The sequence below is a fragment of the Leptinotarsa decemlineata genome, unplaced genomic scaffold (genome assembly GCF_025532065.1).
Source record: "Leptinotarsa decemlineata unplaced genomic scaffold, Ldec_3_MD MMD2_tig00026340_RagTag_RagTag, whole genome shotgun sequence".
NCBI classification, from domain to species: domain Eukaryota; kingdom Metazoa; phylum Arthropoda; class Insecta; order Coleoptera; family Chrysomelidae; genus Leptinotarsa; species Leptinotarsa decemlineata.
In genome coordinates, this window is record NW_027412694.1 from 5,260,786 (window position 1) to 5,277,984 (window position 17,199).

Consider the following 17,199-nt stretch of genomic DNA (forward strand, 5'->3'; position numbering starts at 1 on the left):
ATGTTCCTACTCTCAAACGAATGTATACTAAAAAATATACTAAAATAACAACTCTGTGAATTCATCAGCACTAATTACAAAATAATAAATATATCATTTCATTGAAAAAGAAAAAATGTATTACATCAAGAAATAGGTTAGGTTAGGTTTCTCACTTACAAAAATAAACCCACAAATGAAGTATTTGAAATGAGTGGTATGATGGGTTCTTCAATGAATTTCACTTACTCAAAGTTATCCAAACTTTGCTCACCAGAATAGTTTTCCTTATATTTGTCCAACAATGTATCAGCCAGTGTTTCAATAGTAATACCTGGAACAAAATGTACATTAACGTTCATTATCACTATTTGAAAGTGGCACAATAAAACTGGAATAAAAATAAAATAGATATTTTTCACATAGGTTACTCATGAACATTTACAACATTTCATGACTTGGAGAGCAACTTGCATTGTCTTGTTGAAAAGTACTCATTACGTTTTCAGTTCCTTGGCGCACCTGCCTGTACCAGGTACCACTCTGTTTCTATTTGGGCAAATTGATACTATCTTGAAAACGAGTGATAAAAATTATGAAAGCAAATGATACAAAAGAATGTGTCATTCACTTACTTTTCTCTATTGAAGATACACAACTGAAATCACTCTAGTTCAAACATGTACTCAGTCAAACCAACAAATCCCACACACCAACTCTCCTCGAACCTAAAATGATGTATAGTAGGTTAATCACCATGACTTTACTATCGATACTATTGCATTTTACTTACTTTTCTTAAAGACTGAATATATGCAACTTTCCTGTTTGAAGATCCAAAATCAAACTATTCGCTGTCCTGCAAATTGGACAACCCCAAATTATAAATGGTACACTGAACGTGACAGAATTATACTTTGATAATAACACCAACACACCATGCATTACACACGCGTACCTGCCACGTCAACCGCCATGTTGAATCAAATGTCGAATTAAACGCAAAGGTACCAAGCATTAAGGGACAGCCGCTTTCACAGAGCTTATTCGACTGTCGCGCGCTACACTTCAATTGACCAATGAGAAACGTTTACTCCAATTCTTCACTTCCCCATTTCTCTGTTTCCAGGATTTTTCGCTTTGTAATTAAATAATTTCAAATACAAAAAGACAAATAGGATGAGAATTAACCAATTTATTGATGCAATTGGTTCATTTATTGGCCCATTCAAATTTTTTTGTCGTTTCCAACAGTTGCTGTTGGAGCAATTCATCCAGAATCTTCGCGTTGAGTTCAAAAACTGGTTAACACTATCAGGGTTATACACATTAGGTTATGCATTCGATTAAGATCTTCAAATATTTTTGTTTTTAATAATATTGAATTATTTGAATATTTGGAATATATACGTTCGTTTTATGATATACAGGGAATATTCCATGAATATCTGGTGCTGTGTGGGAATTTAATGTTGGAAAGGTACGTTTTACGAGGCTCTCTGATGGTGCAACAAGAACGGTTCGTGAAATAAAATAAAAACATTTGAAATTCAACATTATTTCATTCATTAAGAAACGCTCAGGTTCCAACATTTTCACTTATGTACTTTTTTGGAACATAAAAATAAGTACAAAATAAAAAATTTAAAAAAAACGACACAATAGTAATGAAGAACCTTATGTCTAGGTCGCTGTATCAAAATTTCGGTCAAAGTCACTTCTGCGGCTATCCATTCATTGAGACTTTCAAAATAAGCACGAACCGTCACGTAAGTTGCCGAGTTGTCCTTTGTAGATGGTTCTTGTTGCAGCATCAAGTCAAAGTAAAAATGTTATTATACATACTCTTGAAAATATACTCTTCATAATCTTGGAAATGAGCTGGTAACTTTTGTACAGTTCGATCGATTTTCATGAAACGTATATAAGAACCATCCCGACAAAATAAGCTTTTAAATGAAAAAAACCGCATCGAAATCGATCTACTAGTATAGGTGCTACAGTGCCGTAGAGAGACACACAGATACAGAGGTCAAACTTATAACATCCTTTTTGCGTCGGGAGTGAAAAATGAAAAAGGAAAGAATGAATTGAAGGAACAAAAATGTTCTACTTTCGATTTTACTGAACTTTCTAATTATTGGTTCGTAATTTGTCTTTGATACTATATCTGTTTCAATGAATAAAACTGCCAAAGCTGAGAGTCTTTGGATTTGCCATACTTTTTTGTAATGTATTTTCGGCTTTGAGGCGTGAGGGCTTTTGCACCGCGAGGTCGTAGGCGGTCGCCAATACCACCCACACCTAACGCTGCCCCTGGAAAAAGGGTGGCTAAATGAATTACCCTGGAACACAGCACTTCTGAAAGTAGTCTGATCTCTTCCGATTTCAATTTGACTGGATTTTATGGTAGGATTTCCCAGAGCAATATTACTTGTCCAAGGTATCCCGCTAAATTGTAAAGCACCGTATTGTGAAATAGCAGAGGTAGAACTGAAAATTTGCCTTCATTCTTCTTTCTTTAATTTCCATCGCAAATATTTTATTCTACAGGAACACCAAACTCATATCAATATTCAGATATCGTCTTCAAAATTTTCCTACGAAGGAAGCAATATTGAATTTGACTTCAGTATTTTTTTTATTGGAAAATTATTGACGCTTCTCATCAAATATAGCTTTCAAATGAGATATTTGTGAACCTTCATTATCGTTTTATTTTCAGTTTTGAAACACCGCCAGAGATGAACCAGCAAGAGAATCATTCAAATTATGAAAGGGAAGGGAACGATATTACGGCAGCTGACATGGTTGTTCCGGAACAAGACAGCGATCTATTGAATTTCTATGAAAATTCTACAATATTCATCACAGGCGCTACTGGATTTTTAGGAAAATTATGCATGGAAAAATTATTACGAACCTGCTCGGTTAGGAAAATCTACATCCTTGTCAGGTCAAAGAAAGGCAAGGATATTGAGAAACGATTTGAAGAACTCTTTGACGAACCGGTAAGTATATTATCAATACTTCAAACTACACTCACTGAAAAAAAATGAACTTCATATCGTTGAAAATATCTCATTGATTATATTAAAAGGATTATATCTTTAGGAAAGACTAATTTATGGGAAAGTTTTTGGCTTACTACTACTCCATTTTGATACAGCAAAATGTAGGTAACTTCCAAAGAAAGGAAGGAAGTAATCAATTTTAAAAAAAGTAACTGTATACGTAGATCATGCAAAGAAGTAACTTTCAGACACGAATCTGGAAAAAAAGCCCTCCTCAAACAACCACTTCCATATAAACATTGAATTACACGAAAGAAAATTTATTTCGAAACAAATACTTTTATATGAAGACTAAATTATATAAAAGACACTATCATCTACTCAGTTTGTATTCCAAACATTCGTTATGGAATAAAATCAGATATCATTCACAGGAGTTTAATAAAAAAATTGCACTTACATGGAACAATGCCATCCTCGCTGGTAGACATCGATGTTTCGCTATAAGACACTTGCCTTAGGGTTCTTCAGTACCCATCTGGATAACATTATAAGAAAAAATACACAGTTGATTCATGAATTACGATTGTTATTTCACGGAATAAGTTTGATATACGTATGTCATCGATGACATCGTAATTACATTTCGTCCTAGAGACAAATATGGAAGTAATAAATCAGAAAAAGGGATTTTTTATTAATTCTTAAATCAAAATCTGATGACTGGACAATGAGAAGAGAAAATTTTGCTATAGTGAATGTTCAAAAACGTTTCCATCAACTTCCATATAATGGTAAAAATGAGCTTGTATTGCCGCCCTCACATGGTTGAGGATTTCGAGAGGTTTTTCTCTGCAATACCTCATGATATTCTCTCTCAAATCTTCCAATGTTGTTGATTCTATCTCATACACTCATAGATAGAAATCTAGAGGAGTGAAATCCAGGAACCTTAGTGGAGCTGCATGATGATGAGGTGCATCATCCTGCTGAAAAACTATTTCTTTTTCAAATAAATTTATATCCTCCTCAATTGCCCTATTGATGCACGGTATTATTCGATTCTTCAACATAACGAAATATTTATCACTAGTCAAATTATCATCGATAAAAAAGGTACTATGATGTTGTCATCTAAAATTCCTGCCCAAACATTAAGTTTTTGAGGTCGTTGGGTATGAACTTGACGATATACCTACATGAGGATTCGTATCACTCCAATATCAACAATTTTGCCGATTTACCTCTCCATTCAAACTAGACGTACATTGAACCGAAAATCAAATTTTATAAAAGGAATTCGGATGCAAGTTGATCCTTTTAGTGAGACTTTCTCAAAACTCGATACGTCTATCGAAATCATCTTCGTTCAATGCATGGTTTAATCTTATTTAGATGAAATTTGTACTTATGAAGGATCCTGAAAACATTTGTACGACTGATTCCTGAGATAAATTAGCAAGAGATTTGCCCGATTTCGGGTTTTAGAGTGACTCTGTGTTTCAAATGTTACGTATATCACAAATAAATACTGAGGTTTCTTTTGAGAGATCAATTTGTGAGTTGCAACAAGAAGGTGCAGTTGCCTAATTTTAATCAGTCTGAGCCAGCCAAATTCCTCAAATTCAGCTGAGATATGATCAAACTTTCTTACACCATAAGAGAACCGTATACAGTTGTTCTGAATTTTCTGGTGGCGTTTCATGTCCGATACTATTATGGCAAACCCATAGATGATATCACAGTAAGATACTCTGGATAATATCAGTGCTCCGCAAAGCTTCAGTTTAAGCCTGAATGTTATCAAGTCCCTATTTCGGTACAGCTGATGTAAGATATAAGAGTTCTGACAAATTATACTAACATGCTTGTGGAATCTGAGTTCGGAGTCTATCCACAGTCCCAGGTTTTTGCTTTCCTTTACTATCGAAAGTGTATCATTACCAAGTCGAACATCGATCAGATCTTCAATTTCAGTCCTTTTTCGTTTCGAACCTATCAGTAAAAGTTGGGATTTAGTCGTGTTCAATTCAAGATTGTGAGCAGCTGACACGTGCGAGAGATTTTCCAGAAACTGATTGACATTATGAACAGCTTCTTGCCAGTTATTTCTACTGAATGAATAGTATAACTGAGTATCATCTGCGTAATGATGTATACGGCAGTTATTTATTATGTTATGGAAATCCGAGATGTATATTGAAAACAAAATCGGACCAAGAATTGATCTCTGAGGGACTCCGAAACAAACTGGTAAAGCATCAGAATATATACCATCTATACATACAATTTGCATACGATTTTGTAGGTAACTCCCTAATAACGTAACACTGTTTTATCAAATCCAAAATACGAAAGCTTCTTACAAAAACGTGTATGGTCCATTGTATCAAATGCCTTACTGTAATCAAGGAGTACCATTAGAGTCAATTCATTTTTATCAATTGAATTGAATAAATCCTGCGTTATGTTCGCATGAGCAGTTGCAGGAAACCTGAATGGACGGCAGAGATGATGTTATTACTATATACATATGAATTAATCTGATCTTTGAAGATCAGTTCGAATGCTTTAGAAAGAAGAGGCAGTTTACTGATAGGCCTCAGGTGTGATAGTTCTGTTGGATTATCACACTTCGGTAACGGTAAAACAATAGGTTCTTTCCATGAAGTGGGAAAGCTGTTTGTTTCAATTGCGGTATTGAATATATGTGTGATGTGGGTGATAACGTAGTACAGACTTACTATTTCAAACCGTTCCCAAAGCGTATAAACCATTGCTTTTCAAAAATTCACCAAAACAGAAACACCAATGGTAACCTAACCTGGTAGGTAATCGTTTTTGTGAAATGAGACAAATACAAAATTAAGAGAATATCGAATTCAAAGTTAACTAGGCAAAATAAGACTATTTTGAAGTAAACTTCACAAAAACACCTATGAAATCAAGGTAACAGATTGTACATAAGTTCATTCAAGGTGGCTTGTTTTCAACTAAAATAATTTTCAGCTTCCAAACTATGGACTTCAGACCATAATGTGTTCTACTTTTTTGAAATATGTTCATCATGGAACATCTGATAATGAAAAACAATTCATCCATTTAAAAAAATGGTGACATGCTTTGTGTCCCCCTGTATACTATTGTTGAGGTGAACTTTTATTTTTGCTGAAAATCATTGTTCCAAAAGTTTTATACTTTGGTGAAATCTGCTCATCGTGAAGCATCTGATGATGCGAAACAATGTAGGGCGATCCATTAAAAAAAAATGGTGACATGCTCTGGGGGTGAGCTGGGAAAGTAACATCAAATTTGAATATGTCAAAATATGTCTTCCTGTATACTATGGATGATGTGTTTTTTTATTTTTCCTGCAAATCATTGTACCAAAAGTTATTCAGGGTGGCTCGTTTTAAATGGAATGCACTGTATATAAAGATAAATATATAAGCAAGACACTTTCTGCACAGGTTTCTAACTCCGAAAAACTAATCTTCTCTCTCACGAATTCACAATCCCATTTAAAGGTTTGTTGTTCGATTGCCTTGTCACAAAATGGGTTGGTGAGGATTAATTTTTGTTCAAATATCTTTTAACAATGTTTCCATTATGAAGAAAGAAATCACTATTAGAATTTCATCAGTGGTAAAGAGTAATCTACAAGAGTCTGTACGTTTTGATTTGCACATATATCTTACGGATTGTTTTAGCAAAATTAAAATAGGTTATAGTAGATAACCACTACATACGCTTCGAGAACGAAATCCATATCTCAGGTGAGATTCCACCAGAGAAAAATAAACAGTCTTAGCTGTTGTTGAATCAAGTTCATTTGCGACTATTCTGCCTGCATAACAACTAGAGGACACTTTGCCACACAAGGCATGAAACGATATGTACTCCTGAAAATTTTGAGCTACTTTAGTTCTCAATGATATCATCCCCAATGGGTATTTTCTCAAGTTCACATCTGAAACTTACTATATTATTTTTGAAATATTCAAAGAAAGACGAGTTGAACCACAACAACTCTTTACTTTCATCATACCGTTGGATATGATTTTATTTCAATCATTTGCATTGTACAATTACCAAAAAATGTAGTATCATCTGCAAATAGTGTGAATTTTTCTGAGATATTTATAGTATTGAACCTTGAGGCACACCCTTACGTATTTTCCCAATTTCTAAGCGATGATTTGTTTCCACCATCTGGCTACGACCTGACAAATATGAGATGAACCAGCTCAGTATCACTCCTCTGAAGGTGTAGTAAGGAAGCTTCCGTGATAGTATTTCATGATCCACACAGTCAAAAGCCTTCGAAAAATCTCAGTATAAATTTTTTCCATAAGTGAGAAAATTGCATCATAAATGGCTTTGCCAGTTTGAAAGCCAAACTGTTTTTTATTAACGATTTTATGTTCCAACAGAAACACGGTTTCCTTATCTTGACTAGTTTTTCCTAATGTGGGATTCAGGAAAATAGGTCGATAATGCGAGGGATCATCCTGATTTCCACCAGTATATAGTGGTTTTACCAATGATACCTTCAGGAAATCAAGAAACTTTCCTGATGGAAATGATACATCAATAATGTTGGTTAAGAGTTGTAATGTGTTATCTGGGAGATTTTTCAACATATTGTAATGTCGTCGTAACCAGGTGACAACTTATTCCAATGGAAACAATCACCTATTTCAGCTCATAAATATCAGTGTCAAAAAGAATGCAAGTTTCAGAAATGAAGGGGTTTTTTGAATTGTTCCATAGGATCGTTCTGAGTAGTCAATTTTTCTGCAACAGAGCAGTAATATTCGTTAAGAACGTTTGGTAAAAGTGAAACTTCATGTATTTCATTAGATTAACCTCTTCGGTTAATAATTACTTGCCAAGTTTTCATCTTGCTCGAATTTATTTTTATAGTAACTTCCTTTTGCTTGTCTTTTGTTTTTTGCCTGCCTAATAGATGCTGCGGTATCTACTGAAATATATTTGAAATAAGATATTATCATTAAACTTCCGAAAATAATGAAGCGATCGCATATTATTTGCCAAAAATTTTATGCCACGAGTAATTCATTGTTTCCTGTACTTTATTTTCAACTTTTGAATCAAAAATGAACTATGGAAAGTATTAACCAAATGATTGTGAAAATTTGAGAATGAATTCTGGTTATTGTTTAGAATATCCCAAATGGTATTCAGGTATGTATTATAGAATATTTTATAGTGGTTTTCACTATATGATCCATCGAATCTGTATTTATTTATATAGGTTTATTTTAAAATTCACTTCTTTACAGCAGCATAATATAGCTTCATGGTCGGACTTACCAGATGAAGTAATATCCCAAATATATTGTTTGGCCCAATTCGTATATGTATATATATATATATATATATATATATATATATATATATATATATATATATATATATATATATATATATATATATATATATATATATATATAAATTTACAAAAATGAGATGTTGAAAAAAATTACAAAATTGAAGAAACTAAAAGTTAAACTTTCCCTCGGTTATCTTGAAGGCACGATTTTGTTCCATCCTTTACATAAAAGAGGACGTATGCTTCTCCACTCACAAGCGACTTTGGTGAAATTGGTGACACCTGTGAATCGTTGTATTTGTGCCACGCGCTAGTATACGGGTGTCTGCAGTATGCTGTATAATGTCCTCTGTTAGTAGTCCCACTGTGATTTAAAAGTGCATATAGATTATAACAAGATTATATACTATATATATATATATATATATACATATATATATATATATATATATATATATATATATATATATATATATATATATATATATATATATATATAGTAAAACTTGGGTTGTAAAATCTGTTAAAAATACCAACCATGTTCAAAAACTGTTTATTTAATAGACTGTTATGGGAAAAATTGAAATTCTTACAAAATGATATTCATTGCAAGTGAATTTTCAACAACATATCTTCCCTAGTAGTTTGGTTCATCAGCGTCTTATCATCTATGTCTGCTTGTACGTTAGAGTAGAATTTTTTTCATTCGGCCCTTTGTAAGAACTACTTTAGGTGTTGCAGATCTCTGTATTTACCTAACTTAAATGTGATTGGGTCCGAATACAAAGAGTTCAACGTCGTCGCTGCAGTGACACCTTTCTTTTTCTTAGTTTTTTTACGTTTTCTTGAATCGACGACTCAATGAACTCATCGATATATGAGCTCTTGTGCAATATGAACTTCGATCAGGGCATGTTTTCTGTACATTCCAGATATATATTGTATCCATGTTTGAAACTACATCATCTCCGCAGTATACGATGACGAAAGGTGACGGCTTTACTCTGCTATTTATTAATTCACGCCAATCATCGGGTTAACACTGTGTACTATTTAGGAAGAAATCTTGCATAGTGGACATTGAGGTTTCTTTCCCAGGAGCCCCTGGACCTAAACGCCCCTTCCCTTGGACATGGAAAATTCAATCACCATTATTTAAGAAATGAAACGAGTATGCGATGTGAAGTTCAGTGTGGAGTGGGTTTGATGCCACTTTTAACTCAAACCCGACAAATAATGGACATGAACGTTATTTCCCCAGGCCCCGTCTACGTATAAGAAAATTGAAATTTCCAGCTGGAATCTCGAAACATTCATATCTCCCAATGTACCTTCACAGTAGGTTCTCGTAAATGCCTGCCGAAAAACACCTACTTTTCTGGCTGATATTACGCTGCGCTGGACATTGTCATCGTGGTATTAACCAAATAAGTAGTTTTCTCCGTATTGCATTCATCCGAACCTATCTGAGTAGTTATGTTGAAAGAGGTGGATGTTTTGACTTTCCATTTCGAAATACTTATTTTCTTATATTTTGTTGTTGGTCTTTTATTTTCAGATTCTTTAAACTAACCAGTGTTGGATACATAATTGGAAGATCTATCAAAGGAGGTATCATAGGACCTCCCTTTTCACTTGAGAAAGCTTTTGGCTTTCTCTCATCGAATAGTGTTGCTATACTATTGTTTGATTATTAAAAAAATACCGAAATTGAAGGTGTTTTGAAATCCTTGAAAGAATCAGTAAAATCAAAAAAAATAGGCGAATAATAAGCAAAAAATCCGTGAAAACAAATCACAATAAAATAAAATACAAGCAACAATTGAAAGTTGAACAATCAAAAAGTAATGATTCTAAGCCAAGTTACTTCACGACTTTTCGATTTTTAGTATTCACAGTCGTCTTCGGGTGATATCTGGGATCATTCCTCCAAGACATGACCATAATATAGTTCATTCGAGTGCTTTCATCTATTCCCTAGTTCCTCTCTCCACTTTACCGGTTTAACAGGAGCTGACTGGCGGTGAGTTGGCCGTTTTCCGCTTGATTATGGGTTTCCATATGTTGTGTATCTCTATGTGAGGTTTTCTGAATACGTTGTTGGACAAACATTCATGCGGTTTCTTTGAATTTCCTCCGAAACCAGTGTGACTCCCTGTGGATGATCTCATCTTGGGACCATTTGATGTTATGTTGATGAGTCCAAACATGCTCCCGATTTGCTGTTTTCTCCTCGCTATGTGTGTTTCTTGTGCTCGTCAATGCGGACTCTCGATGGCCTCTTAGTTTCACCGTTATAGGATTTTCCGCACTCGCGTGATATCCATTGAATTCCATTCAATGGATTCGTTCCTTCTCATCCTTTCCGACAATCCTCTGACGCAGGAAATTGTAAGTACTAGTTGTGATGGCTCCTCTTCCTTGCGAGGCTCTTGCTGTCTTTTAGTCAAAGTCTGTTTCACCATCACTTTGGAGTAACTATTACAATGAAGATCATTTTTGATGATCCCTGGTTCCTTCTCGAGATCTTCCTTCATATAACAGAGCACGAAAGCATGGCTCATTAGAGTCTTGATGATTTCCCTTTCAGTCGATTGGTGGTGGTTGGATTTCTTTGTGTCTAGTCGTGTTGTCTTGTGTCTCTATCGTTTCTGTCTTTCCAAAATATTTTGTATATGCTTTGATGAAGTATAAAGGATCATTTGTTCTATACATTTTCAGCTTATTCTCACTTCGATTTCTTAAATTTTATGAAATAATTGCGAATTTTTAGTTTTTGTAGTTTTCATCGCCTTTTCCTTTTTCAGATTAGACGAACTCAATGGATATGAGTTGATCATGCATTGTTGTTGAGTTTAAATATTCGAGTGGAACGACTAGTTTTCAAGACTCCTTTCTTATCTCTCAAAATTCAAGTCACTCAAAAGAAGATAAGAAAACTATTAACTAATTTTTTTTTTTTTTAGAGTTTTGATCCACTGAAGAGATTGAAGCCGGATTTCAGAAGTAAAGTGGAATTCATCAAAGGAGACGCTTGTCTACCAGATCTAGGAATCAGTATAGAGGATCAAGAAAAAATTATTTCGGAGGTTGACTGCATTTTTCATTATGCAGCCACAGTAAGATTTGATGAAAAACTCAGAACAGCCACTTATATCAACGTGAGAGCTCTAAGAGATTTATTGAGAATAGCAAAACACGTTAAAAAATTGAGGGTGAGTACACACAATAGCAACGTTTTCAGCTATAACCGTTATTGTTTGAATATTTTTCATATAATCATAGGTTTGATTGAAGATCGTAAATTACAAATCGAACGGGCTTTATTTTTTAGTTTTTGAGAAAAATAGCTTTTTGGATTTGTTTCTTTTGTCTTTACACAAAAATTCGGGAAGCTGCCGAAGAAAGGAAGCAATCGGCTTAATATAAAGACACATGAAATCACTTGCCAAGTGAAGGAATGTTCAGCTACTAGTATAATAAGTTCACATTCATTGAGTCGAACGTGTTTCAATACAGGATCTGTATACTCTCGCTTCTTAGTTGTACAAGTTAATTTTTTAACGATACGTGTCCATATCAGCTTTAGATGTAAATTATTTTTGTAGAATAGTTTGTAAAGACACTATATTTTTATAGGGCTACAACAGACCACTGTTAGCTCTTGAACTATATGTTCTATTATTTCAACCCAAGTCCAAGTTACTTGATATTTCAGGCTTAAAGGGTGTAAATATCGTGTTGGTGAAGAAAGCGAAAAATTTTGGTGTCATCTTCGACCAAACACTCAAATTTAAAAAATATGTGAGTAACTTGACACGACGTGCATATTCTTCTTCTAATTTGATGTATGGGGTCAGGCAGCAACTTTCAAATGAATTGAAATTGATCCCATTTGAAGAAATAGTTTTAACACATTTCAACTGTTTATGGATCCCATTTAGCTGATCAGTTCGAACGCAAGATTCAATAAGTCCAAAACTCGTGCTTGAGACTCATTTATGGAAAAAATCATTCCCACAGAATCGCTCATAAGCTCAAAGATACCTATTGGTTGAAAATGAGTACTTGTTCCATAAAATTGTTCTTTCCAGAAAGACCGGATATATCCTTCAATTTATTGGCCCTAGTAAAAACAGACGAGTAAATTGATCATTATCACATAGTGATTATTCTAGGAGAGAAAGAACGATTATTTGCTAAAGTAAATTAGCAGAGGCGAGTTAATTTTCATTCCAGGCTCAGTTTCAAATCTCTATTCTTCGATGAAGTTCACTCTTCCAGTTTTGCATTTTTTTCTATGTTCTTTTATAGGTGCTTCAAGTGTTCTTCCAGTTTGATCCATGGTATATATAGAATATCATTCACACGACATCAATAAACTCCTGATCTATTTGAACCAAACTCTTGTCTTGTTATTTTCAATATGCATGCCTTAGTTATTATTGGTTTCATGAGCCATATTCATACCTTAATTTTGCAAGAAACTGAAATATTTATAGAAAGTTAGCTCAAATAAAAGGTTAACATTCTGTAATTTTTCTTTCAGAGTGTTATCTCAATCACTGTTGATCGTAATTTGTGTTATCAAATTCACCTTCTATTGAAATTCCCATAGAAAAAAAAACATTTACTAGTCTGTGAATAATTCTATCAAATGGGTGTATTCTGTTATGCAATAGTAGACGCTATTTGTATTACGTTTCGGTTTGTAACCAATAGAAATGAAATTATTTAAATGAGGTGAGAAAAGTCATCGAACTTCATAAAATATTGTCAGCAAAATGTAATATTAACTTTCCAAAACTAGCTCAAATGAATGCATGATCAGAATAATAAATCCTGATGTGAATTCACAGTAATAAAGGTAACAAACAAATTAAGAAATTACTTTAAAATAATTTTGTTCTGATTTTGAAAATTGTACCTAGGCAAGGTGCCATTTTCGTTGACACGCCATGTTTTTCTACTATCGTATAGTTCTATTGGATCTGTAACTGCAATTCCATTCGAAAAAGGCAAGGAAAGATTGAATTGATATTTTCACATCGAGTATGCAAAATTCGAAAATTACAAAATAACAAACACACATAGTGAATTAGATCACTTTTTCACTGTAAATAGAGAATGATTTTCACTATTCTGAAGTTCTTGCAGTTATTCATTAAAAATCATTATAATTCTTTGAGTTCATTGGGAGACCTTCCAATTTGTTCGATGAAACTAAATTTGAAAAATTTAATTTCACTTTCCTCTTCAAATCTATAGAAGCAATATAGTGTATTCAAAGAACACTTTATTGTGATATTTTCACTAAACAGTTTTACAAATCCGCAACACGTGTTTCGCTATAAAATAGCTTCCCCAGGCGAAAAGACACGCCTGAAGAAGCTATTGTGTGGAATGAAAAATTCTGTATATACTGGGCAATTTGAGCTAGATTGGCGTGAGTGGTTCATTTCACTCATTCAATCCACCGTTAAGATGAACGGTGGTTCGAGCCGACAGGCTGGACAATCCCGTGCTGGGAATTGCACGTTGGAGAAGGAAACCTCGATAATTTTCAGCTCCTAGGGGGTGACCAGTGGTTAACGGAAAAACAGATTTTTAGATTTTACCAGATCTTTTGAATTGTTAATCTTCTTCAATTCATATATTTTGTTAAAATTCACATATTGATTGTGTGGTGCAAAAAAAGCCAGGAATATTTGTTTGCAGCATATGCAGAAATAACTTCAGTGAGGAATCCTGCTCTGACACCTATCGGATATAATCCAACGCCCTTCGTGCTATTAGCCAGGGAAGTATTTGTTTTATCATAGGTGTCAGTCTATTAACTTACAGTGTAGGTAAGTTGAGACTGGCCTTGTAGATAATTTGATCTACGCCAGAGGTTCTCGTTATACCTTTCTCCATTTATTATATGCATGTTTTCAATAACAGTTGTGATTGGAAATGTCAAGTCACTCATATGATTATTAACTTTGGACCAATTTCTAATTGAGAGGATGAAAGAATATATCAAATAAAGAAACTGGTTCATTTATCTTACAGGCTAGACGATTTTCTACATCAATATTCATTATTCTTCATCGTACTGATTCGCGGATTGAAATAAATAGCATCGTCTTCATCACACGTGACAAATAATACTTTTAAAATACCCATACTGCATTTCATTATTCAAACCTCCTTCAGTTTTTTTATCCATTCTCAAACTGCTAGTGTTTCAAAAGGTATATTTTTTTTTGAATAAGTATGTTCTGAAGGGAAAAAAATATTTTTTTATAGTATGAATTTCATTAATTAGGACTTCCATTTGTCTAATATGATATGATTTTAAATCCCCGAAAGAACTAATGAAATCTAAAATTGAAATGAACAGAATGAAATAAAACATATATCAAACTTCATTTGTGAAAGTATAAAACAAAAATAAAAATTAATTGGTGCTCCGGGCCGACTTCATTGATTCCAGTGGCGCATTTGCTTTTTCAGCTGCAAGAAAACCCGGAAAAACCTGCAGCACTTCATCATCTCAAGATCTTGATCTGCTAATGTCATCTCTCTCATAAAACAATGTAGGGTTTCTTCAGAGACTCCAATAAATTCAATACATCGACAGAACACTTCGTGACACGACTATCGTCAAACTTTAACAAGTTCGTTTCATCTTTGACCAAGGCGTAATAATGACCAGATTCAACACCAGAACCATAGTGAACAATGACTGCATTGATATTATAATAGTTGTCTGCTAGATTGAAGTCTTCATCTATTTCAAACCTTCGAAAGAGTTTGGTGCATCCGTCAGAGGTTGAGTCATCAGTGTTATTATTAGATTGACTGGTGCCTCAGCTATACTTGTTTTTTTATAATAGTCAGTGAGTTTGGCGCATGTTTGGCAATACAGTCGATCATCACCTGTTAAATGATTTAACAATAAGCTTTGCACGGACTGGTTATTAGTCATATTAGGAAACGCTAGATGAAATTCCAGAAATTCATATACGTTTTCGCTACCTCTTGAACATTTACTACAAAGTAAACCAGTGAAGATTTTTGCGAGAAAAGATTTACAAACACAAGACGAGGTAGACTGTATGGAATCATTCAATCCAGAGCGATCTGCTATTGTTTTGCCCACAAGAACACAGAACAATCCTCTTGTTGTCCTAACGAGTATCTAGTGGACTTCAAAGACTCCAGGAAATCGGTTGGAGGAAAATATGATACATTCTTACGAAACTGCAGCTGCATGAACAGGTGTTTGAGTTTGGTGAAATAGTAGGAAACATTCTCGTTCTCGTTCACCATTAAAACCCCGTTCTTGAAATTTTTCATCATGAACAACACTTGTAAAATGCTATTCACGTAGCAAATGTTTCCTAAATTATCTAATCCAAGTTTCTTTTCAAAATTTTCAGGATAACTCTAATTATGTGCAAAGACCCTGGAACTGAATCACAATAGAATTTAATGAAAGCAGAAAATTGAAAATTGAATAATTAAAAAGCAATGAAAACGTAAGGTCACTTCACGACGTTTCGATTGTTAGTATCCACAATCGTCATGACTGTTGATTTTTATTTATTTTTATTGTTTAATTTTCAATTTTTCGCTTGTATATCATTTCATTGTAGTTCAATTTCAAGGTTTTTGCTTAATATAATTGTTACTTTCTGCTTTTCATTTTTATTTTCAAATTTATTAGTTCTTTCAGTGATTTCAAATCTTTTAATATCATATTGAACACTGGAAGTTCGAACTAATGAAATTCACCGTGATACTTGTCAACCACCTTCAAACAAAGATTTCGTCTCCCGCTCAAATAATACATTTGTTTTATTTGTGTTGAAATTAATGAGTTCATACTTTTCAAAATAATCCTATAGGTCTAGATAAATGATCATTCTTCAACCGACTTTTCATAAATCCAGTGTATCGATTTGTTTATAGTTTGAATCCGGGCTCAAATGATATTTTGAACCCTTTTGAGGAAACCTGCGATACAAAAATTGGTTATTTCATATAGAAAAATAACAATGTATTTTGTGTTTGCCAAATCGTTCTTCAATTTTTTTCATTCTTTTCTGTTAACTTATAATGTGACATTTTAATTGAAATCCACTTCTATTATATCGCAAGAGTTTTTTTGATTTTACCACTACATTCACTTCTTTTAGTAATGAATATGCAGTTTCAAAACATGTTTGTTTCCAATGATCGTTGAAGTTATATAACGTTTCAGGAAGTTATTCTATCATCCAAGGATGCATATATTTCTTTTCCAATGAAAGGAACTTGTAACGGTAAACTTTGGTTCAACAAAGATTGCGAGCAAACTGTCGCCTCCAAAAATCTCACCTACCGACAGTCGCGTAAAAATGTCAGTTCCGAAAACCGAACTAGGTTTGTTAATGCTCGCAACAGCTGCAAACTTAGAATGAATGAAATCAAAGAAATTCACAATTAGAGAATTAGGGATAAACTGTTTACCAATCCCAACGGGTCTAGATGCCTCTGGTCGGTAGCTAAAGCTGTAAGTCAAAACTTCACAAAATTTATATTTGGAATAACGCAATTGAGAAACATGGAGAGTCAAAAGTTGTTAAGCTTGATATTTCTAAGGCATTTGACTATCTGTAACATGAGGATTCGCTGGACAAACTCCGATGCTATGGTATGTCGAATAATTTTTGTGTATGGCTCTCGAGCTTCCTGAAAAAATGTTACTACAAGTGGTCGTCGATGGATATCTCTCGAATACTTTCGCTGGTGTTTCCCGTGGATCTATATTGTCTCCAACCCTCTTTGTATTGTGTATCAACGACATATTGAAAAAAAAAC

At 33.9% G+C, this 17,199-nt stretch overlaps 1 protein-coding gene across 2 annotated transcripts in view; it reads left to right on the forward strand.

Moving 5' to 3' along the window:
• Positions 1-17,199, forward strand: part of LOC111513159 (fatty acyl-CoA reductase wat) — a 93,605-nt gene that overhangs the window by 45,686 nt on the left and 30,720 nt on the right. For both annotated transcript variants that reach the window (XM_023169324.2, XM_074183567.1), the window contains exons 2-3: positions 2,705-2,990; positions 11,316-11,564. In XM_023169324.2, coding sequence (XP_023025092.2) covers positions 2,724-2,990; positions 11,316-11,564 — 516 coding nt within the window. In that variant the 5' untranslated portion in view covers positions 2,705-2,723. The remainder of the gene's footprint in view (positions 1-2,704; positions 2,991-11,315; positions 11,565-17,199) is intronic.